General features: G+C 36.2%; 1 protein-coding gene across 2 annotated transcripts in view; it reads right to left on the bottom strand.

Annotated features, from left to right (window-relative positions):
• The window catches only part of SGCE (sarcoglycan epsilon), a 66,824-nt gene that overhangs the window by 28,915 nt on the left and 13,485 nt on the right, over positions 1-24,424 (bottom strand). For both annotated transcript variants that reach the window (XM_045793231.2, XM_045793232.2), the window contains exons 2-4: positions 11,574-11,696; positions 9,813-9,970; positions 3,701-3,773 (exon numbers count right to left, since the gene is read on the bottom strand). In XM_045793231.2, the coding sequence (XP_045649187.1) occupies positions 3,701-3,773; positions 9,813-9,970; positions 11,574-11,696 (354 nt within the window). The remainder of the gene's footprint in view (positions 1-3,700; positions 3,774-9,812; positions 9,971-11,573; positions 11,697-24,424) is intronic.

Raw genomic sequence — 24,424 nt, 5'->3', positions numbered from 1 at the left:
TAAGATGTGGATTTTTTTTATATAGTGCAGTACTGTAAATGTATCTTCTCTGAGGATTTTCTCAATATTTTCTTTTCTCTAGCTCACTTTATTGTAAGAATATAGTATATAACACATGTAACATACAAAATATGTGTTAATCGACTTATTTATGTTATCATCGGTAAGACTTCTGGTCAACAGTAAGCTATTAGTAGTTAAGTTTTTTGGGAGCCAAAAGTTGTACACAGATTTTTCAACTGCTCAAGGGTCAGCACCCCAACCCCTGCATTATTCAAAGGTCAATTATATTTCAGTTTCTCAAATGTTACTCTTCAATTAAAAAATATCATTTTCTATATTCTGATTGTTCTCTTAAGATAAAGAATAGCTTTTATTTTTTTAATAGTATTTGCATAATAATAAAGGCTACCTTTTTTGGAATACTTACCATGAGGTGGGCCAAGCTAAAGGGATTTGAGGTGAATTATCCCATTTAATACTCACGACTGGAGGGTAAGTCAGTACTTGCCCTGTATTTTCAGAGAGGGAAAGTGATCTGTAGAGGGGCCCAGGATTTTACCGTCATTTGAACTTGCCTCAGATGATTTTTATCTAAGCTAAAAGAGATTGTATATAAAGTGCTCTGTGGAGCTCCCAGCCTAGAATAAGAACTTATAAAATAGTAAACTTTAGCAGTTATTATAAATAATATGAACGCGTTGTTTACCTGAATTCCTCCCTCAAAAGGAAAAGAAATTGTTTCTGGACTATACACACATTTAAAGCCCTCAGTAGTAATTATACTACATTTATCCTCTGATGTGTTTCATTAAAACTCATATATCTGTAAAGTAGTATACTCTTTTCAATAATTACGTAAAAACTAAAAATTACACGATAAATAACTGAAATCTTGATGACCTCATTTCTTATGAAGCCTCTTTAATACTAAAGGACACCTGATGCCAGAGGTGAAGTCGGGAAAGATGTTCAGGCTTTAGAATTTTCAAGAGAGTTTTCTAGAGTGTTGTGTCTCTTCCTAAAGATTGAGTTTTTCGTGGCTGTAATCACAGAAGGTTCTTCATTCATCTTCCACACTGCCATTTATTCTGCTCGTGATTTTGTTAGGTTTGTTTGATGTATGGCCCATCTGCAGTCTTCTAAAATATGATATATTTATTCTATTTTATGTAGATAAGTTTCCTGTTTTATACAGATACATTTCCTGTTTTATATAGATAAACAGTAGCTTAATCATGCCACATTTTTCTCCATACTGAAAAACAGCCATACATAAATATGTCATGAAGAACAGTTTCTTGGCAATAAATAATATTTATAAATAATACCAAATATAGTTTTGAGTGTGCTAGAAGCCTATCATCCATTCATTTCACTCAGTGTTTCTACATCCACTTTTCTAAAAAAGCACGCAAAACATCTTGTTTTTAATGTTCCTTTTTGGAGAACTGTTGCTTGGTTTTTCCTAATCCATGTGACACTGCGCCGTGGCTCCTCTCTGAGACCCGCGGCCGCCACACCCTCAGAGGCTCTGGGCCGAGCAGCTGCAGGCTGTCTACTCCTGAGCCAAGCGTTGCTGCCAGACCTCCCAAAGATGAGTCATCGGAGCTTTCTAACTTTGGGGAAATCCCATGCCTGCTATATTTGGACATCCCAGAGGCCAAGGGAACAGTAGGCCAACAGATCGGTGGCAGGTCTCTGAGGCACTAAACCCAATTTAGAGAATCACTCTCTGTACTCTCCCTGAGCTTCGTGCTCCGTGATTTACAGGACCAATTTCCCATTAGGTCTCTCAGAGCAGGAGACAGCTGGGCAGGGAGTCAGACGGAGCAGGATTATCCTGATATGCCACTCTTGCTATTTCTTTTCCTAACCTATTCTGGGAGAAATGGCGCGTGTGTCTGCCCTGCTCAAAGATGTGTCCATCCTAGTGCCCACAGACGTCCCGTCCGGACCAGCAAGGATAAACGCACGCTGTTTGTTTCGCCGGTTTTCATATGTAAAAGGCAGTGGGGCAGCTCTGCCTGAAATAGAAGTGGAGGCTTCCGAAACCCATCTAGTCTTCCTCCCTCAGCAACACACCTTCAGAATCCCCGATTTAGATGAACAGCCTGTAAAGCCAACTTCCAGTCCTACAGATGTCCAGCAGTCTTCCCTTAGTATCTGCTTGAACACGGGTCCCGGCACATCAAACACTTATTAGGATACTGGTATATTCTGTATCTACCAGGACTGAGACCAGACTTGAGGAGGAAGTTCAAACTGTAGACCAGGCTATCTTTCAGTCTGTAGGGACTCCTGTACCTGAGAATGGGGAGCCCCCTGAGAACTTAATGGTGAGGTTGGTGGTCCAAGCCCACTGTAAGTATCCATATCACTACACTGATGAACTCCTAAGGAGAAAGGGAATTCTGTGATGATTCCGATCATTAGTGGTATTCCAGTTCTACCGGGATAGCTTTAGACCGGATGCAAGCATCTAATTACAATTGAAGTTGGGAGCGAAAGTCTTCCTGTTCCAAGCAGAAATACCTACCAAAAGGCCTTGGGAAGTAGAAAACAGGACAGGGAATCTTCTGTCCAGGCCCAGAGAACTGGCATTTGGGCTTGCTTTTCATATATGAAAGTCGCTTTAAATTTAAACTAGCACATTTTTTGTCTGCAATTGATACTACTAAAATACCTGGGAAAAAACTCATGTAAAGGGGTGCAAAATCTTTAAGCGATCTACCCAGTTATGTTTTACAGTATCAATTCTATAGAAATTACTTTCCTTCATATAGTATAAAGGCGATTTCTAACTCAACTTTTTCTGAACTACCACAAGTTCCAAATTAATAGGTCCTAATAAAATGTTTTGTGTTTACTCATTTAATTGTCCTAGCAAAGAGAACTCTGACTTCCCTATTCAGGATGCGCAGTTGTTTTACTAATTTTAGGGGTAAAAATGCTGTGTCCATTTTTCTTCTGTTACCCTCATAAATGATATCTAGGATAGAGAGGCGTATCCCATGATATATAAACTTTAACTACAAAGTTTTTAGCAGTCTGTATTTTTTCCCAATCAAATGCCAAAATCGTATCAGAATATTTGAGAGAGCAATTCTTGGAATATTCTCCATGTCCCTAACCTTTCAAATCCTTGGGAATCACGTACAATTTGAGTATATGTACTTCCAAACTGCTGACGGACTCCCAACAATGCAGGGTTAGCTATTCAGGGAGGAGACTGTGACCCAAATTCCAGTTTATCTAACAACTCTCTGTCTTCACACACAGCTAAACCACTACCTATGATCGGTTTTAAAATAAAATAATAAAACTAGCTACTAATTACTGATCGTGCATTGACAAGCACATTTCAATCCTTAACTCATCGACTCCTTCCTTACCCCAGACTTGGGGGAGAAATGCTAATCTTAGTCTCATTTTGCAGATGATGAAACCAAAGCCTGTACAGATAAGTGGCCTTTGTGCCTGGCTCCCTATTTGGAGCTTTTCAGCACCATCACCCATCATGATATTTTATAACTCATTAAAGATTGCTTGGCTCTCTTTTCTACACTTCACCATTTCGTTAGTTACATTAGGTATGTGGTACCTGAAAATCCTTAACTATATTTTGCATAGATGTAAACCATAATGATATACTTCTTGCAAATAGGAAAACAATCAGCAACATATCTTCCATACCTACCTTCTGCTGACATTATATTAATTATCAAATTATGCCTTGCAGTCTCAAAGGTACGCCTATTGTAGGCAGTTATCTATTAGAAAAAGAAAATCATATTAAAGAAGTGAAATGTTATTTGGGAAACAAAATTCATTAAGGACAAAATGAAAACAAATTGTCGTTCTTTCCATTTTCATTATTTATGTACTTACAAAATGTGCCTTCTCCAGGCAAGCACAACCCAGAGCTTTTAGCAATGTTATGGGAAAATAAATAATTAGCCAAGTCTATTTAACATGCTAAAACAAAAAGTTAAAATCAGAAAGACCCTTTTACAGAAGACCGTTAAGTGCTAGCGGCAAGGCAGATGCAGCATTAGTAAATGGATTAACCATTAGAAATGACTTACCACTGCTGTTCTAAGATTTCAAAAAAAAAAAAAATACAATGTATTTTTGTACTTTTAAATGGAGCTTGAGGATTATACTAGAAAGTACGCTTTAAAAAAAAAGCACATCTTCTGTGTTGCTTGTATTCAGTACTAAACTGCACACCAACCAGTCAAAATATGCATGAATAACCCCTTAGAAATCATATCTGCCTTATGATGGGAGTAGAGCAGTAAGGATCATAGTCTATAAGGCTCATGGCACATGCCCCAAAAAACACGAATCAATCCCTTTGTAGAGTCAAATATTAGTAAACATTTGCAGAGCCAATGAACTTACATCAAAGTCAACTCAGAAACAGCCACTGCAAACAACAAACAAAGCAAAGGCCAACAACAGGATATGGCTTCAAAAATTAAGGAATAATTAACTTTATAACAGATATTAAATCACTCAGACAGGTCTGCAGTACCTCAAAAACAACAAATGATTGTGTAATAGTCTTAGCGTCCCAGCACTAGCCTCCTGGCATTGACTGTAGCTGGAGTGAGCACTGAGACGAAAGAGCAGGACAAAACTGATTCGAACTAAAAAGAACAATCTTGCCAGTTTAAAAATAAATAGCAAAGATTTTTATAGCATCGTATATGAGCTTTAAATGAAAGAAATCACACTTATCAGAAATATTATTTGAGAGAAAAACAGAACACCGGAATTTTGGAATAAACAAGTCCAAACCTTTAAATATTTCAAAATACATATTCTGAAAAGCCTATTATTGCACAAAGTTAAAAGGATTTCTCTGTCCCCAATTTGTCAAATTTCTGTTGGATTTAACAACTTCCTTGTTGCTATCTGTTGGGACACATAATCAACGAGGTTCACTCGGGACACTAAAATAAAGACTAGTCATTAAAATAAATTAGGAACTATTGTTCACAAAGAAGAAACTGAAACGATGCAAAAAAGACTTGAGAATCTTCATGATTTTAAAGGTTTACCCTGCAAAAAAATTAATCATACTCTCAATGGAAAAAAGTATCAATTTTCTACTATTTGTTAGACTATCTCACAGCTAAAACTCAGAAACATTAGACATTTTCTAGTTAGTGGCAAGATTTTTATGGCTAGCCTTTACATAATTATCACAAATCTCATTATTATAAATTTCATAAATTCTAATATTTTTTCAAGTCACAGGCTACTGAAAAGGGTGAAGTATGTTTCATAAATCAGGAAGGGAATTTTATTATCTGAATTTATATTTAATGTTTAATTTTAACAGCTATAACAGAATGCAGCCCTTCTATCACTTCTAATGAGATATTTAAATACCGTAACATTCTCAATCAAGTTTTACTTATCATGATGATGTGAAGCCCTTCATGGCAGAAAGGTATCATGTATGTACACTTTCTTGATCCCCTATTTCTAGAACAGTGGCTGATCTATTTTAGATGCTTAGTAAATATCTACTGAATAAATTAATCAACTAACTAAATGAGTTTAAGATATGCAAAACTCTTTTTGACTATATTAATAGAATATTTTTAAATACTGTAAATATGTTACTATATATGAATAAAGAAATGTTATTTGCAGATAAATCACTACTTGTGTTAAATGAAAGAGATGCTAAATTTTCATCATTATCTTTTTAGCATATTATTTGACATATTCATAACATTATGTTAGTAGTATGGTATGAGAGCATCATGAACCCGAGAACCCTGAGAGAAACACGTGTTTCTCTCCTATCCCTCTCTCCAACCAGAAGTAGCCATTTTGAGTTTTATGCTTATCACCCCATTCATTTTACATATAGTCTTATTATAAATGCACGCATGCTTAAAATCCATTATTTAGTTTGCTTGTTTTTCGAGTTCCTGAAAAATGTTTAGCTCTATGTGGTCTTTTGGGACTTGTTTTTTTATTCAACATTATGTTTACAACATTTATCCGTGCTGCTGGGCAAGCTGACCTTCATTGTTGCTGTAAACACTCAACGATATTGTAATAGAGTTGTACGGTGACAGATGGTACTTCAATTGTGGTGAGCATAACCAGAGAGTTGTCAAATCGCTATGTTGTACACCTGAAACTATGTAACATTGTGTGTCAACTCTATAAAAAAAATTTTTTTTAATTCACTGTGTGAAAACTCCACAATTTATTTATCTATTCTGCTGATGAACTTTTGTATCTGTTCTCATGCTGACAGACTTTTGGGTCTCCACTGCTCTGTGCATTTCCAGTGTTTTGCTATACAAACATTGTTCAATAAGCATGACTGTCCATGTCTTCAGTGGACGTTTGCAAATGTTTCTTTTGGGTATATGCCTAGAAGTGGGACTGCTGGATCATAGGGTACAGTGATACTAAGCTATGTAAAATATTCAATACTATTTTCCAAAGTACTTATCCACTCCCCATATCCACCCTCAATGACTTTTACCAAGGGTAAAATTCTCATTGTGGTCTTAATTTGAACATTTTTCATTACTGATGAGAGTAAGTGTCTTTACCTAATTGCCATTTATGGTCTCCTCTTTAGTGAGATGTCTATTCAGGTCTTGTTTCTGATTTTCATGTCTTATTATAGGAGTCCTTTTTTATATTTTAGATACACATCATTAGTCAGCTATATATTTTTAAAATAACTTCTCCCAGATTGTGGGTTGTCTATTTTTTTTAATGGTTTATTTTGATGAATACCAGTTGACAAGTTTAACAAAGTAAAATTTCTCAATCTTTTTTCTCAAGTAAAAATATGTAGGTATGATTTGAGAAATGCTTCCCTACCCCAAACTCGGAAAAATATTCTTCAACATTTTCATATACTAGTTTAAAATTTTGCTTTTCACGTTTAAATCCTTAAACTATCTAGACTTGAGTTTTATATTTCCTGTGAAGTAAGAATCTAATTTTGTGTTTGCCATATGGCAAACCAATTCTCTGAGCACCATTCATTCAATAGACATCGTTTTCCCTGATTATCTGCAGCACCATCTCTTCTGACATACATCATTGTGCCTTACGTGGATATATCTGTTTCTGGGCTCTCTATTCTATTACTTGATTAATTTTTCTATCTCTGTATCAACACAACCATATGATAATTACTATAGATTTATAATATATCTTGATATCTGGAAAGGAAAGGAAGCTTTCCCCCTTTTTTTCTTCTTTAGGAGTATCTTGATTGTTCTTGGTCATTTATCATCTTTAAAAATTTTAGAATTAGTTGACATTAGTTTCATGAAAAAACCTATTGCAATTTTTATTGGAATTGAATTGAATCTGTAGATCAATTAGGGGGAAAGTGATGCCTTCATGATTTCGAGTATTCCTATCCCTGAATAGACTAACTTTTCATTTACATAATCTTAGTATCAATTAAGTTTTATAACTTTCTCCATACAAACTCTGCATATCTTCTATTAGATTTATTCTAAATATCCTATAATTTTTGTTGTTATTAAAGATGGTATCTTTTTAAAACATTTGTTTTCTTAATACTTGTTTTTCGTGTATAGAGATATAACCAAATTTTTTATATTGGAGCCTATAGCTTACTACTAGACTTTCTTAAAATTTTAGTAGTTTATAGACTCTTCATGTCATTGACAATTCTATTTCTTTCCTTAAATACTTAAAGATTTAATATTTTTTTCTTTCTTTACTACACTGGCTAGGACTTCTAATACATTCTGTAATAGATGTGGTAGAGGGGTTTGTTCTTGTTTTGCTCTTCAATTTAAATGGAATTCCTCTAGTGTTTTCCCATTTAAAAAATGACATTTGCTATTATTTTGGGTAAATAACCTATATAACTTTACTGAAAATTTTTAAAAATTATCTTGACAATAACACAAAATAACTTTCTTCCTTATATCTCTATATATTTCTATATCTATATAGAGATAGGTGTCTACATATTCTATTTCTGTATCTACATGTTTTCTTAAGGAAGCAGATTTATTGACAGAAATCATTGAAAAGTTGTGTTAATACAAATTTCAATTCAAAAGAAGAAACACCCCCTCTTGGCCAATATGGAAGCTCATATCCACATTCTATGGCTGATTAAAACGCTGGAGAAAAACTCAAAGCATGTAATCCCCTGAGAGTTTATACCACATAGAAAACATGCCACTCAGGACCTGTACAAGCTCCTGGAAATTCTATTAGTAGTTCCTCTGCTGCTGCCCTGGTCACTACCACTAAACCTTTATGGAATTGATCAGTTAAATTAGAATCTAAGCCCCTACAGGCATCAGGGCATAAAAGACTCTTCTGGGGGCGCCTGGGTAGCGCAGTCGTTAAAGCGTCTGCCTTCGGCTCAGGGCGTGATCCCGGCGTTCCGGGATCGAGTCCCACATCGGGCTCCTCTGCTGGGAGCCTGCCTCTTCCTCTCTCACTCGCTTGCTGTGTTCCCTCTCTCGCTGGCTGTCTCTCTGTCACATAAATAAATAAAATCTTTAAAAAAAAAAAAAAAAGATTCTTCTGGCATTAACTGCCATTAAAATTCTGATTTTGATGGGTATAATAGACCAGAAAACACTTCTAGATTTTATATCCATTTATTTTTTAAAACGTATTAAATCCTATTAAAGGCTCAATGTCAGTATTGTTTTTATTATTGTTTTAATTTCTAATACATTCCAGGTATGATGCCAGGTACTAGGTTAGAATCTGATGAATTCTAATACCACCCATCCCTCCAGAATAAAGGTCAAACCTATCAGCAGGCTTAGAGAGCCCTCAAAGATCTACCCCTACCAACATCTACACCTCTGTTCCCATTATTTGCCCTCTGGGGTGTATCCTGCCTTCTAGCCACAATTAGTTCTCTGATCATGTGGTTTTGTTCATACCTCCAAGACTTTGATGTGTTGTTTTGTTGACTAAGATAGCCTTCCTTTTACTTGTGAAGTGAATTCCTAATTACCTTTTTACAACTCTGCATCAAACAGTACCTTCTGATGAGAATGGTTATGAATGATGTTGGCTAACAATGGATTTCCATTCCAGTCCTTCAATGACTGGACCAGAATCATGGCAGGACTCACCTCTTACTCATCTTTCTACCACCAGCAGTTATTATAATACTTAGCACATGGTAGGGGCTCATCAGATATCTGTTTAAAGACTGTATTTCAATGAACATGAAAATTTGAAATTAATATATAAAGCAAATAAGTGTTTTAAGTTTGTATTTATTTTCTTAAATAGAATTCATATTACAGTAATCTATCTCTTTTTATTTTTATTTTTTATTTATTTTTTTTTTAATTTTTTTTTTTTGAAGATTTTATTTATTTATTCAACAGAGATAGAGACAGACAGCAAGAGAGGGAACACAGGCAGGGGGAGTGGGAGAGGAAGAAGCAGGCTCACAGCGGAGGAGCCTGATGTGGGGCTCGATCCCATAACGCTGGGATCACGCCCTGAGCCGAAGGCAGACGCCCAACCGCTCTGCCACCCAGGCGCCCCAATCTATCTCTTTTTAAATGTCTTTAAATTTTTTTCCACTAATTTAGCTTGCTCTTTTTTGTATATAAAAACTAAAACAAAAACCTTTGTAGATGAACAGAAAGGAATGGTACATTTCCAAATGTTATCTAATGTGTTTCTATGCATAAAATACTGAAAACCACTGTCATATAATTTTAATTTCAACATTTGAAACTCAAATTACAAAAAACCCAAAAATATAATTTTGTTCTTTCTAATTAAATTACCTCAATTATTGTTGGTTTCCCCACATTTTCAGCTGTTGGAGACCCATATAGGACTCCATCACTGTACGGTGTCCTTTGGATATATCGAAGCCATCCAGGTCGGTCTGGGTAACCCATTAAATTTGTGTTAAATGTTATAGGATCATTACTAATCTCCCCTAGACAAGAAGCACAGAGTTAAGATATAAAACAGTTATTTTCACACATGCTGCTTTTGTAATTTCAATCAAAATATTCCTAAAATCTTTTTCTTACATTTATAGCAAACTCAATACACACCAAAAAAAAAAAAAAATCCATCTGGGAATTTAGACTAGAGCCTCAAGTAAAGAAAAAATCTTTTTGGTTATTTAGTTTGCCTAGAAATCTCATGTAACAGAGAAAGCAGTCATACAATGTTTTTGGAAATTTTGTTTTCTTTCCTTTTTTTTTTTTTTTTTTTTTTTGGTCACACAGGAGTGTGTGAAAGTTCTGCCAACGAGACAACTATCTTTCAGGAAAATCCCCTAATCATGCTAATGTATTCATTCTCTTGAGAAGCCTTTCTTTCATAAAACGCTGGACACTTTCAAGCTAATCTCAAGGGATATCTCAAAATTATAAAAGTGTCATCAAAACAAAAATAATGTATTTTTAAAACTTTGGAGAATGAGTTGCTAAATCCAAAAGAACTGTAACTAAGAAACAGTAACAATAGCATCATTTGTTAGAATGTGCTCGGCCTCTACACGCACAATTTCACCTGATTTTCAAACACACCTATGAAGTGGTACTATTATTAGTCCAAATTTTACTGACAGGATACGTAATTTTTCATGTTAAGTAACTTCTCAAATGGTGAAATTAGAATTTAATCTCGGCTGATTCCAGAAACTATGCTCTTAACTACATATTTTCTTCTCAAAAGCTGGAGCTACTGTTCAAAAGTTTCAGCTATATAGTTTTGCAAACATAGAATGCCACATAAAAAAGCATTTTTTAAATAACTGATGAAAAGATTACTTTTTCTTACTGCTGGTGAAAACATGGTCAACTATTTTCTATGGCAGTTTTCAGGTATGTTATTCATCTTATAATCTACAAAAATAATATTTATATTAATTCTAATGCTATAATTTTCAGAAAACTCCTTTTTTAATTTGTTACTTAAGAGTTGTAATAACATATTTTTTCTTGATATTCTTTCTATATCTTCATTAATTTGGTGGCATTTGTGACAATCCAAAATGACATAATTTAAACCAATGGCGAACTAAATAAAGCATCATAATTGGTATTATTTTGAAGGAAAAACTAATCTCCATTATATTATTATGAAGTTATATAAAATTATCTCATATTGTAAAAGCCTTCTTGAGGATTCTTTCTTAATACCATATTCTCTTCCAAAACATATGTTTGCTCTTCCAAAAATCAATGTACTATGTAAGAATCTAAGTCTTAATACCGAAAATCATGATTACACAGCTATAATTATTTCTAAGCGAACATAGGGAGGTAGGTCATTTGTCAGATGCACAAAACTCAATGTTGGAAAACTAGAAATAAGCTTTTTTTAAAAATTCAAAAATGAATTATTTCCTTCTGTAATTAAATTTCTAATCTTAAAATGGGAAATATCCTACAACAACCAATTTATCACATATACACACCATTTCAAATAATGTTAATAATATTTGATCATATATCATCTAAATTATGCACACTGAACAAAAAGAAAAAAATAGTAAATTAACCACTTTTTTCCCACTGAGAACATACCAGGCTTGGGGTAAGGTGGAAATTCCCCCTTAAAATACTCTCTTTCCAAAACATGAACAAAGAGGACACCTGCGGACGGGTATACATTCCGATCAGAGTGCACCTTCGAGAAAATAGTGTACACTGAAAACAAAGAGGAAAGATAAGAGATAGACAAATAATGAGATATTCTTTCAATAATTCACTTACATTGTAAAGAAGGGTTTCACTTCTTAAGAAATTTCTGGGAAAACTGAAGCAACATGCAAGATATTGTTAAGAAGTTTGTTTTAAAGGGAAGTGATTTCAGGACAAAACATAGAACAACTCTTTCAACGTGGTGTGTTTAGAGACTTTCAAATATTATGCAAACAAAATTAGGCACATTTAATAATTTAAATTGTTATTAAATAATGAAGACATCCATAATATTTTTTCAGTAATTTCTTTTTATGGGCATTATTACCAACAAAATATATCATGAGAACTGACAGACTACATAATTACTACAGTTTATTTTTTTCCTTTTATCAAAACAAAGTATAAAGAGTAATTTTTAAATGCTAAGAATCTAAACTGTATTAACTATTTGCTATACATAGCATATCAGACTATAAAATACCATCAGTATATGTAAGGTGACTCTCATATACACTTATAAAAATGTATTGGATACTTTTTTCATATTATTCCTTGTATCTCTCCTCGTATCTCTCCTTTATCCCATTTTACCTGATCTTGACATTTACTATTTCACGTAATATAATCTATTCCACTATGCCATACCCTAAATAAACAATAACAGATAATAAAGTTCAGTGCAAATAATTTCTTTAAATGAAATGGGGCACAGACTTCATGATTTGCTGATTGCTTAAGATATGTGAGTACACTAAAATGGCTAAATAGGTTTGATTAGTTCCCACCTATTGTTTTTCCTGTGCTATCATCACCTCCACCAACACATTACTGCCATTACACCTGTCACCTCTACAATCTCTTTTAGTTTTTCTATCTTCCTGATTGGCTAGTGGCTGCAACTTTTAAACAGATAAATCCTATCCCGTCAGTTCTTTTTTCTTAGTCACTGACAGATTTGTAAATGTAGTAATTAACCTTGAGAACCTCAAGGTTACTCACCCTAGGCTCACAACTAACTAAAAGCCTTAGATAGCGCGATCATTGACAGTAAATTTTTCAGCATAAAAATAGGAACTCCCACAAAATGTTTCTTTATCTGTGAAAACTTGTCCCTGCAGTTCTGTGGATGGCTGCCAAAAATGGGGAACTGAACTAAAATATTTGGCTTGTAGCTTCATGTATCCATAGCTTTGCTACTAAAAACACGGCTTCAAAGGCTATGCAACAGACGGAAGGAAGCTGCAAGTTACGTTTAAAGGAGGTATGTAGTAGACTCCTCCTTTCTTGACTTGCTTTGCTAGTATTCCTAAGTAGCCTTTACAAGGCAATCAGGGTACACAGCTTCTTCTCTCCAAGAACAACTTACTCACCTATGGAATGGTCCTTTTTCAAAAAACAAGAATGAACAAATCACAGAAAAATAGTGAGGATGAGAATTTGCAATTTTCCCCCCCGGGACTCCACAACGTCCCCTGAGTGCTAGGTGCTGTGGAGAATATGAAGACGAAGGAGACCCAGTCCCTGCCTTCCACAAGTTCACCATCTGGCTTGGGAGACCAATGTTCACCTAACTAGGTATGACGTCACCCTGAGGTATACACTCCTCCGGCAATACCTGGAAAGATGGTGAGGAGCAATGGAAGCTGGAAAAGATCTGGAAAAGATTGATGTAAGAAATAGAATTCGACATGGCTCTTAAAATACTAGCAAGATTCTGAAACTTATAGATGGGGATTCGGGCATTTCTGTGGTGAAAACTTGTACAAGATACAGCTGTGGAATACTGGGGGGATCCTTTCAAGGAAAAAAATTAAGACTGTGATCCTGGGGTATAATTAAGGTAAAAGGAGAAAAACTGATAAGAAGAGTAAAATTACAGAGATTCGTGAACCCCTACTGAGAAGTTACTTCATTCTATACCCAAAGGTATTTAAATTCCAGATCACAATCCTACATTCAAAGCACAGGAGAATTTTGTACCATCTAAAGGAATCTCTCCAGAATTTTTAATCTGACTTACTAGAGATTAAGAGACCTTGAAGTCCACCACTGAATTTTATTCACCTTTGTTATTTTCTTGGCACCTAGAAGGTGTCTGACATAGCTGACTAATTTTATAAATGCCTACTGAATGGATGAACAGCTTCTAGTTAAAAAGCACTGTGGAGGTAAACACAGGTGTTATGTTTGTGGACTAAATATATGTAATACTTCACTTAAATTTCAGTTTTATAACTTGAATTAATTCTCACACATGTATAGTTATCATCCTCCATTTACATTATAAACTCCTAACAGTCTCCCTTAGTTTTTGCTGCCATAAAGTAGTAAAAGCTAGCTTAGAAAGCCAAAAGAAAGGCTGGTCATATGAAGCAATATTACACTGATTCTGTTTTCTAGATAGCCCTCGGCAAGGTCTGAAGTGGAACCCTAAAAGGGTACCTACCGCTGCCTCTCACCTCACTTCAAGCATGTCAGTTTCTGCTTTCATAAAAAGACTTTTCTGCGATCTACAGATACAAGCCACGATTTACCACGGCCCTCGTGGGTTTTAAGATGACACGCACATTTCTTTATTCACATGTACTCAATTGCCTTTCTGCAATCGGCTGGGCTGCCTACTTGCTGGTCAGTTACCTTGGCAACTCCACAGTAAAGCCTGCTTCTCTGTAAGTATAGTAAGCCATTCACTTGTAGAAAAACATGATATGGACGTATGGCACATTCATCATCGAGAAATGGAAAATGACTAAGCCACTATGTTTTGTCTGTGAAAATAATACTTCCTTTTTGCAGCATCAGTTTAAATTATGGGCACCCACACATTTTAGAGAAGCGCCCTTTACCTTTACCTTCCCCATTTGTCACTCTCAAAACAAATCGCTCCTCAACAGAGGCTCTTTGGGCAGTATTTATACCCAGCTTCCTTTTGGAAACAACAAATGACACAGAATTTGAAGTTATAGGCTCTTGTTCTAAACATGAGCTATATAAATGATGCTGATATGCTCTGCACCCACAGCAACAACGGCTGTTACTCGGCTAACACATGTTGCGCTCACATGTATCTAAGTAGTACTCACAAACGGACAGCTTGAAGCATATTATCTTCTTTAAAAGCAAATCCTGAAAAATCAAATTTAAACTCTAAAAACACACAGTACTAAAATGTAATAATCTCTGAAATATACATGTGCACAGTGTCATGCTAATCAAGCTGAGGCCACAGGGTCTGGTCTCTCTGTGTATCGCATGGCTTTGCAATCGTCTCCGGCTGCAAACCCATTACCTCTGCAAACACATGCCACTGGATACAAATGAAACCGGAAACCAGTGTGTGGCTAAGTCCCGTGCAAATCCATCACCATTAATGGGAAAAACAATTAAACCAAAAGTCCAACCCACAGGGGGTCAAACGCATCATCTTCAAACAGCGAGGGTAGCTAGATTTGCAAAGATTAAAAACTGAAGACAGGTAGTCATAAATAACACATTTTTTAAAGGGAACATTTCATATCTGAGAAGAGCAAAGGGGTATATGGGCAAGGGGCCAGGGTAATTATGTCACCCTCCCTAAACGTAGCTCAATGTCCTTCATTACCATGCCACCAAAAACTTCACAAAAACTGGTCTCTGTACGTTTTAGTCATAAGGTACAGAAAACTACAGGCCATTTCAACAATGATGTGACAGCAGACAGCCAAGAATCAAGTAACAGACGGCGATGGCAGTAGCAATAAAGTGGGACCTCATGCTAGCTAAATCGCGTCCTGTCTTCCTTTATTAATAGGCCATTTGAAATTTTCCCCCTAAGGGAGCGACATCGTGATGAGCGTGTGCATTTGAGTGCTTATTTACAATTACTTAAAAACAAAAGCAAATTTGGATGTATTTAGTAAACATTAAATTTTGAAAGGCTTATGGTGGTGCATTGCTAATGAATTTATAGCATGTAACTTCACAATTAGCACCATGATTATTTTTAATGGCATATGCACGTGCACAGGCACATACCAAGTCCCTTCTCTACAAAAAAGTCCAGAGAACACTCACCAGCCCTTTTCCTGCAATACCAAGCACGAGTACATGGTTATAAAATAAAGTAGCTGCTCAGTGTGAGACCCTGCCAGTCCCAGCTAGATTTCAATCTCAAAGCTGTCTCTCCGCGGAACTCTTCGAGAAGAAAGTCATCAAGTATTGTCAGTATTCACGTCTGGGTGGCCTTTGTTAGGTACCTATTATGTGTACGTCTCTCTCATAGATGCTTTATCAACAAAGTAAACATTCTAAAAGGTCCCCTTACAGGATCACTTGCTAATTTTTCAGGTTTAAGATAGTAAATCCTCACTTCACCACGAAGCCCAAAAGGAGGAAACATTTCGGAGAGCTGAGTTTTCTCAAGTACCGAATCGATCCTTTTTCATGATGGTGGAGGATCAACATTTGGCACATCAATTATTACACTCTGCTCTATTATATAACGACGCCCTTGCGGACCGTTTGGTTGCCTTGTCATTTACTGATCTCACACCTCTGCTTGTGGGTCCCAGTCTGCAAATGCTTTTTAAGGCTGTGTGTTTTATAGATTTTCTGTTTTCTCGTCTGTAGACAACGTGTCAGCTGTCATTTCTCATTGCTATCAGTATGTTTCCTATAGCAGCTTCTCTATCCCTTCTAATTTGCTGCTATTAATCTGCTGCAGGTTTAGAAACCAGACTACCAAATGAGGTGGCGTGGCGTGTTAAAGGAAGAACAAATTCGTTCTGTTTTCACGCACACGGGGCTCTGCTAGATGTGAAAAACAGGGGCCTGCGTTTGCTGCATCGATTTTGGCCACCCGAAGACCCTTTTGTGGCGTATTTCCTGGTCCTTAGTTGATGCGGTGTACTTCTGAATAGATGATCTTACTATAATTGGGACATAGCCATTACTTGAGACGGCGGCGTAAACTCCATGTATTAAATGCATTCAGAAATAAATAAGTGTAGCATAGAAAGTCTTAATTCAACCCATACATTATGTAAACATGGACTGTCAAATCAAAATGAATGGATTTAATGTGTTGTATAAAATAATTTCTTACATATTTGCTGTGTGGGAAATATACTGCATAATTTAAACAAAGAGATCTATTGATTAAGTGATCTATTACCCTTAGCAATAGCTAAACAAGCCTAAGAATATTATAATGCATTATAATTAATAAGTAATTTATTAATAAGAAATTAAAGTCTATTTCTAAAAGCATTTCAGTGTTCTTAATTTGCCTCTCATGTTTGGAGAGTTTTAAGAGAGAAGCTATTCAACGGGAAGCATGACAGGGGTGCTTTAACTGCGTGCAAATTACTTAAATAAGATGATGCATATTTCTCAACTCTTCGTAGTATTGCCTTGATGGTAAGTATTATCCAGAAAAAAAAACTGGGGGTAAAAATGAAGAAGAAGATTTTTAAAGACGTTTAAGATGAAAGATAATACTAAACAGTCATTTATCTGGTATAGCTTTCGAAAATAAACTTTTGCCTAAGCACCAAGACATTTCCATTCCTCAAAATCCTCTTCACATGAAGAATCCTTATGTGAATCTTAATGTTAAGAATTGGAATATTAAAAGAAAGTTACATTAAAAATATAATTGCTAAACTTATTTTACTATATGACCACCCCTGCTCATTAAAAATTGTAAGTTCTGTCAGGGAAAAAATAAGACTTGTCTTATATTTTACAGCTTTAACTGTTAAAAGCTCTTTCTGTGGCTCGGAGGCCCGGTATCCACAGCACTCCCAGAAGCTGCTACCAATTAATCAGAATTGATTATAAGAGATGAATCTCATTTGCTATCTCTGCATTGAAAGAACTCATTTCAGGGTTTTCAGAGTCTGATATATTTATGGTTTCCTCCCCAACCTATTTTTTAACGTGTTATTTCTACAAATTAAAATTTAATTACCAAACCAGATAATTGCTGTAGAAAAATATTCTGAGGGACACCAGTATCCAGCCAGGCACACAACCTGTTTGGTTGTTTTTCCTCGCTAAGATTGACCCGGTGTTTTATCAATCCCGCTTTATAAATCTTGGTTTTGAATCAGAAGCTTTTCTCAGCAGTCTGCCCTTCACCTTTGAGTTTACTCAACATCAAAGTGCTGTAGGCCATTCATTTGGCAGTGGCCAGAGACCATTTCTATTTTGCAGACCATGCCTGGGCTGCAGAATTCATCACAAGGAAGGCACTACATTGCCTTTTTAAACTTCATTCCTCTAAGAGATAAGGGCACTGTTCTTTACATGAGTAGAAGACAAACCACGATTTGCCTCTTTTCTACAAAAAGCAAAAAGGTTTTTTTCCTCTCTCTCCCAACCAAAGCCACTTACCGAAACCATTTTGTTAAACGTCTTGATTTTCCATATAATGATCGCATGTTTTTGTTTTGTCCTGTTGTTTTTTTCTTAAATGTCAGTTGGAAAGTGGCTGCAAACCATTGTTAATTGGTGATCAATAAACTTAGTCTCATGAACACTGCAGTTGAAAAGGGCTTTAGATGTCATCCTGTCTAAGCATGCCAAATATATTTCTCTACCAAAGACAGATCATAGCGTTACTTCTTACTTGGATATGGCCTCAGCATTCTACTTAACCCAGGATTCCTGACAGATACTACCGATTGGAGTTGGCGTGCACTTGCTCTCCTGGAGAGTTCAGTCCTTCACTTCATAGAGAGCAAAACTGAATCCAGAGACACAAAACGACAGGTTCAAGCCTACAGGAATAGTAAGAGGAAAAGCCGGGGACTTGAACCCAGGAAGTCACGTATTTTGTTGATTTGAAAACACAAAGTAATACATTTGGTGGCTGTACGTTATATTATTATGACCCACTACGGCAAGCTAATTATGCTGCATAACACCTTCACTTTCTTATCTCTCTTGTTCGATGACAAACCAGAATTTGACTAGATAATCCAAGTTCATTCTTTATTTTGTGAAGTTATAGTAATAACACTGCACAGTTAGAAGAAGTATGTTGACAATCACAATTTCAAGAAAGAAACAAACCTAAAGATTCTTTTGTTTAAAGAAAGAAACAAACCTGAAGTTTAAAAGGAGACATTTCCACCATCATAACCAGAGCCTAGAAGGAAAAACTCATCTCCCTAATAGATGGTCCTTTGAAGTCCTGGAACTTGGTGATTATTCATCCTAACTTTGCCACCATTCAGAGGCGAAGAAGAACATGTATTTTCAGTCCTAAGAGCACCTCCTGCTCCTCTCCAACCACACAGGAAAAGAAAGCATCTAGAGAGATGTTTCTATCTTCAAGTCATGCCCGTTCCTTGACTGTCAGTGAGCTAAGGAGGAGCTCCTTTAAGATGGCAGAAGAGAATTCTAACAAATTATTCAGAGTACATAGTACTTCATTCCCAAGAAGGTCAAATTCAAGTTTAACATTTAAGTGGAAAATAAATAGGAAATCAGTACATGATTATTTTGACTTTCTCTTAGGAGAAAGTTTGTTTCTTGTTTCTCAATTAAAAAAAAGCAATGAAAGTCTTCCAGTAAGCCTAAATCTAACCCATTTTGGAAAATGAGTTGTCCTAAGTAAAAAAGGAGAATTTAAAAACATTTATCTAAATGAAGTATATAAGCTAGTAATATGAAGACTTACACCTTTTTAAAATTATTTTGGGGTAAATTTTAAGTTTGTCTGTCTCTACCCTAGGAAAAAGAAAAGGGAATCCATATTTAGAGTGCTCTTTATGATTTTATGATTTTTTAAAACTATTAATATTAATTTAACTATTCATGTGTATCAAGATAGAATGATGCCAAATGTGTTGCTCTGAGACTCCAAATTCCTCAAAATCCTATTTACAGAAGAGACACCATCCCACTGCTAAAGTTTATTTTTTTAATTTTTTTAAGATTTATTTATTTATTTATTTATTTATTTGACAGAGAGAGAGAGAGAGACAGCCAGCGAGAGAGGGAACACAAGCAGGGGGAGTGGGAGAGGAAGAAGCAGGCTCCTAGCGGAAGAGCCTGATGCGGGGCTCAGTCCCAGAATGTCAGTATCATGCCCTGAGCCGAAGGCAGACGCTTAAGGACTGAGCCACCCAGACGCCCCTCCCACTGCTAAAGTTTAGAACTGAACATTATCTTAAAAGAAAGTTATACAAAAAATACAGTCACTAAACTTATTTTCCTATATAAATGCTCTTATAACCTTTTGTGCTCTCTTGAAATGGTCAGAAAGAGATGACTGGGACGCATGGTCAAGAACATCTCAAAAAACATTTAATATCTGCGGGAGCACTTAAAATGGCCTTGCTACAAAAGCAACTAGAAACAACTCTTTTCATACAGCTAATGAAACGTATTATTCTCTGTACATAGAACTACAATGATAGGATTTAAATTGGATGAGGAGACCAGAAAGGGAGAAGAAGCTAAAGAACACTGCAAAGAAACTGAGGCTGTGGTACCTCAGTAGATTCAAGATCTATTAATCACCTCTATTTTGAGAATTACGGTTATCACTCAGGTTCCAAGGAGAAAAATCAATTTGCGGTCCAATGGGAGCATGAAGTTTAAAAGAGGAAGAGAGAAGTATTCCTTGAAGATTCTGGAAAATGCTATAGGCAAAGGTCTTGGAACAGTACATTTCACTAAGAAAGCACCAGAGTAGATGACTCAACAGGGCTTAACAGCCTCTTATGGAATACCTTTTTAGCAAATCAAATAGGAAATGGAGGGACATGTTCAAAGATGACAGGAGTTCTAGAGAACAAAGGGAAAGAGAAGGAACTGAAGACAAAAAGAAAGTATGACTGTAAATTTAGTGCAGAATGGTTTGAAGTCCAGAGAGAGCGCTTTTGGTAATCTTGTGTGGGGCACCAGGAAATCAGGGCAGGTCCCAAGTCCTCAGGATATGACAGAGCTTTAATACATTGCAGATGGCAACCTTGAGGGCCACCTGGGGCCATAACTAGGAAGATGAGAACACAGGCAGTGTGGATGTGTCTAAGAAGCTGAGGGCCCTCGGCTTGATTAAGGAACCTGCCAGACACAGGCGGTCATCAGGGATAATTCCCTTGAAGAAACCAGGGAGAATCCCTTGAGAATATCTAAGGAGGGTTTAGGGAAAGGACTATGAGATGATGGGCTTAGAATCTAGAATAAGTGCAGTTAGTGCATTTAAAATAAATTTTTGTGATCTTCTCATGAGAAGTTATTGTTATAAAACTCTATGTTTTCTTATAGATATTAGCAAAAAAAATTCCTTAGAAATGCAAAGGCGTTTGCGGGTTTGTTTCAAAAACAGCAGAGTAGAGGAGAACTGGCAGCCTCTGTCCTATTGTGAAACAGACCTGGGAGTCAATGATTCCCCCTAAGGAATAATTTGGTGCGAGCTGGAAAAAAGCTAGTGATCCCCAACTTCAGGGCTGAATGAAGACAACAAGGAGAGCCAGGAATCACTCCTACAAGGTACCCAGGATTTGATATATGAGAGTAAAGCCATTTTATCACAAAAAATGATGGTTCTTTTAAAAACATTTTTAAATTGTTGTTATTTTTATAGACACTTTGGTTGCCCCAAAGTTATGGAAACCAAGCTACATGTCCACATGCATGACCACATATAGCCAAAATTGTGTGTGTGTGTGTGTGTGTGTGTGTGTGTGTGTGTGTGGTGTGTGGTTTGGGCAGGGGGTGATGGGCAGAAAGATCTTAAAGGCAAATAACCGAGAAATATTAAGTGAAAGCTTATGAGGATAATTGACATTTTGAAAACAACTAATCTTTTTGTTATTAAGCAAGTCTTTTTCTCCCTGATGAAACGCATTATTTCAAAGGTCCTGGCATATTGTTAATGGACACATTTATGATAGGGAAGAAAAAATTTAGAAAAAATAATCAATCATCCAAGGGTCAGGTCATCTTTCCAATAGTAAATAAGTGCCATCTAATTATTTAATAGCAAAACATATCAATTTGGTTTTGCAACAAAACAATCAGTCAAAAAATCATCCACAATTAGCCAAAATATTTTATGACCATTTTTCTAAGGTTGTATAAACACTGTTTTTAAAATGATTTATGTTAAATGTGCTTCTTAATGTTTTTCAATGTTATAAATAAATTGTTATAATGACCACAGTGGAACAATTTTTATAAGTGGTAAGCTAGCGACTGGATAAGGGTCACAATAGGTTAAAAACAAGAATTATTTTTAGTTAAAAAAAAAAAGCAAAACTATGGCAAAGGAAAAAAAACTTAGAAAATAATGGATTAAGAACATAAAGATCAGAAGTTTTAGAAGATTAGGAAAACAAAACTGGAGTTTTTCAGACTGACTTATCAAAAAAAAAAAAAATCCACACATGACTAAAAAAGCAAAAGGAATACCGAAAGCGGACATTTAATTGACTCCCCAAAGGGGATTTAGATTTACCACCTAGACTCACCATCTTTCTTCCCACCAGTCATTTTTCTGCTGACAATAAAACTGTTGGCCTGTTTGGTCTTCCAGTTAACTGTTCCATTTATACCATCAGCACAGCTTAACAAAAAAGCTTTTCAGAATAAAACAAACGCACAAACAATGAAATTAATGTCAAATTAAAATGACTATCCCAGGTCACCTACTATTAACTGAGATTAGATTCCTTCCGGCCCAACTAGCTGTTTAATTCCATTTAATAAATATTTGTTGCGTATGTGGGGATACAGGGTAAACAAGACACAGGTCCTGCACCCCAACGAGTTTATAATCTATAAGGATAATTCATGTACACAAATATGTATGAAATATATATATATATACACATACATACACAATAACTACGCATACACACAGTGGTAGAAAACATAAGTACTACAAAACCCTGAGGGGGGAAGCCATTATCCCTGGCTAGGGATATTGTGATAAGTTTAAAATATCTTTTAAATTTCACAGTTGAGTTTTAGAAACATTACACTGGCAAAAATGAACATAATTGGGGTCAGGGGGTAATAAGTAGGGGGCTATCTGTGGAGTGTAGGGTGGCTGTTAGCCCATAAATCATGGCTGAAGCAAAAGGAAAATAAAGGTGGGGCCAGTTATATAATATCATGGAGATAATCCTGACAAAGTTTTCAAATTGCTGCATGTGGGTTAGTTAAAAAAGGGGAATCAAAGATGACTTTGAATATCTGATCCAGAGTGACACAGAACAGTGATACATTAGGAATCCCCCCCAAAAAAGGAGTCAGTTTCAGGAAAAAGACAATAAATTTGAGCCATATTAAATTCAGGGTACCACTTGGATATCCAGGTGAAACCATCTAAGAGGAAGATGGAAATGGAACTCTGATGCATAAGAGAACTTGCTGGGGCTTCAGATCCAGATTTGAACATTCATCCCCAGAGGAATGGTGGTGGAAGTCAAACCACAGTACAATTTTCAAACAGACTACGCTCCCAGGTAATGCACTAGGCACCCTCATATCCAAAGTGATCTGGAGAAGAGACACCTTCACATTCTTGAGCCATTCCTCTATGCTCTTTCTCATCAACCGAACTACCACTCTTACTGCTTACTCCCCCATTTTTCATCCTTACCTTTCAGACATGGGATTTGGGTACCATTTTCCTAGCTATAACATTGGGTCTCTATCTCATTCTCCCTTCCTCTAGCTATCTCAGGTATGTTCCTTCTGGGTTCAACTCAGTCCCAGAGTCCCTGAGGATATACCCCACAGCTTGGTCCTAGCTTCTGGAGCTGAAATATAGCAAGAAGGAACGCACAAAAAAGTGGGAGGGACAGCAAAGGCAGAAGAACAGGTTAATAAATACATTTATATAGCAAGCACAGAGGATGATTCAGCAAAGAAATCAGAGACAAGGCAGTCAGAGAGGTTGGACAACCAAGCCTGAAGTGTCACATATGTCAACGGAAGAGGTATCAAGGAGGATGGAATCCACACCCTCGCATACTGCATAAAGGTCAAAGAGAATGAGAGTTTAGAAAAGACTGCTGGATGTGTAAAGTGAGAAGTTACTGGTGACTCCTTGAAAGTGGAGTTCCAACAAAGGGATAAGAATAGAAGCCAAACTGCAAAAGGTCAACATGTAGATGCAGCAAATACAGTTAATCTTTCAAGAACACTGGCCAGGATAGGGGAGCAAAGAGATGACATGACACACTAGAGAGACTGAGACGCAGCAAGGTGCAGAGAGCGCTGGTGATGCGAGCATGGGGTAACAGATTTTGTTCAGAAACTGAGGAAAAGACAAAAGGAGAGAGAAAGAGACGGAGGATAAAGAAAAGGAGTAAAACCGATGAGATGCAATGTAAGAGAAGCCAGAATGGGTGAGACCAGCATATACAAGCAAAGAAAATACCTCATGATTCAGAAAGTAAGGACAAGTGAAGACCAACACTGGTCGGGGCAGGCACAGGAAACTTCTTGTTGAAAGGGCCTCTCACCTTAGTAAATCAGAGATGAAATGTATATTCTTTTTTAAACTGAATTTTGAAGAAAATTCTGAGCTTAAACGAAATTAGGAGAAATACCAAGTTCCCTTCCAAAATAAAAAAAAAAAAAAAGAATACAATTCAAAACCCAAGTAATTAAAGACCAACAAACAAGCAAACAAAACCTCAGTTGATCATTTCAGTGATACCTGCGAGTGGAAATCAAAGGCTCTAGCACCCCAAGCAAATAAATGACTTGGTTGGTGTGTAATT

The sequence above is a fragment of the Ursus americanus genome, chromosome 3 (genome assembly GCF_024610735.1).
Source record: "Ursus americanus isolate L20-20 chromosome 3, mUrsAme1.1.p, whole genome shotgun sequence".
In the NCBI taxonomy this organism is placed as follows: Eukaryota; Metazoa; Chordata; class Mammalia; order Carnivora; family Ursidae; genus Ursus; species Ursus americanus.
The sequence above is the reverse complement of the archived record's forward strand: the minus strand, read 5'-3'. Positions and strand labels throughout refer to the sequence as shown.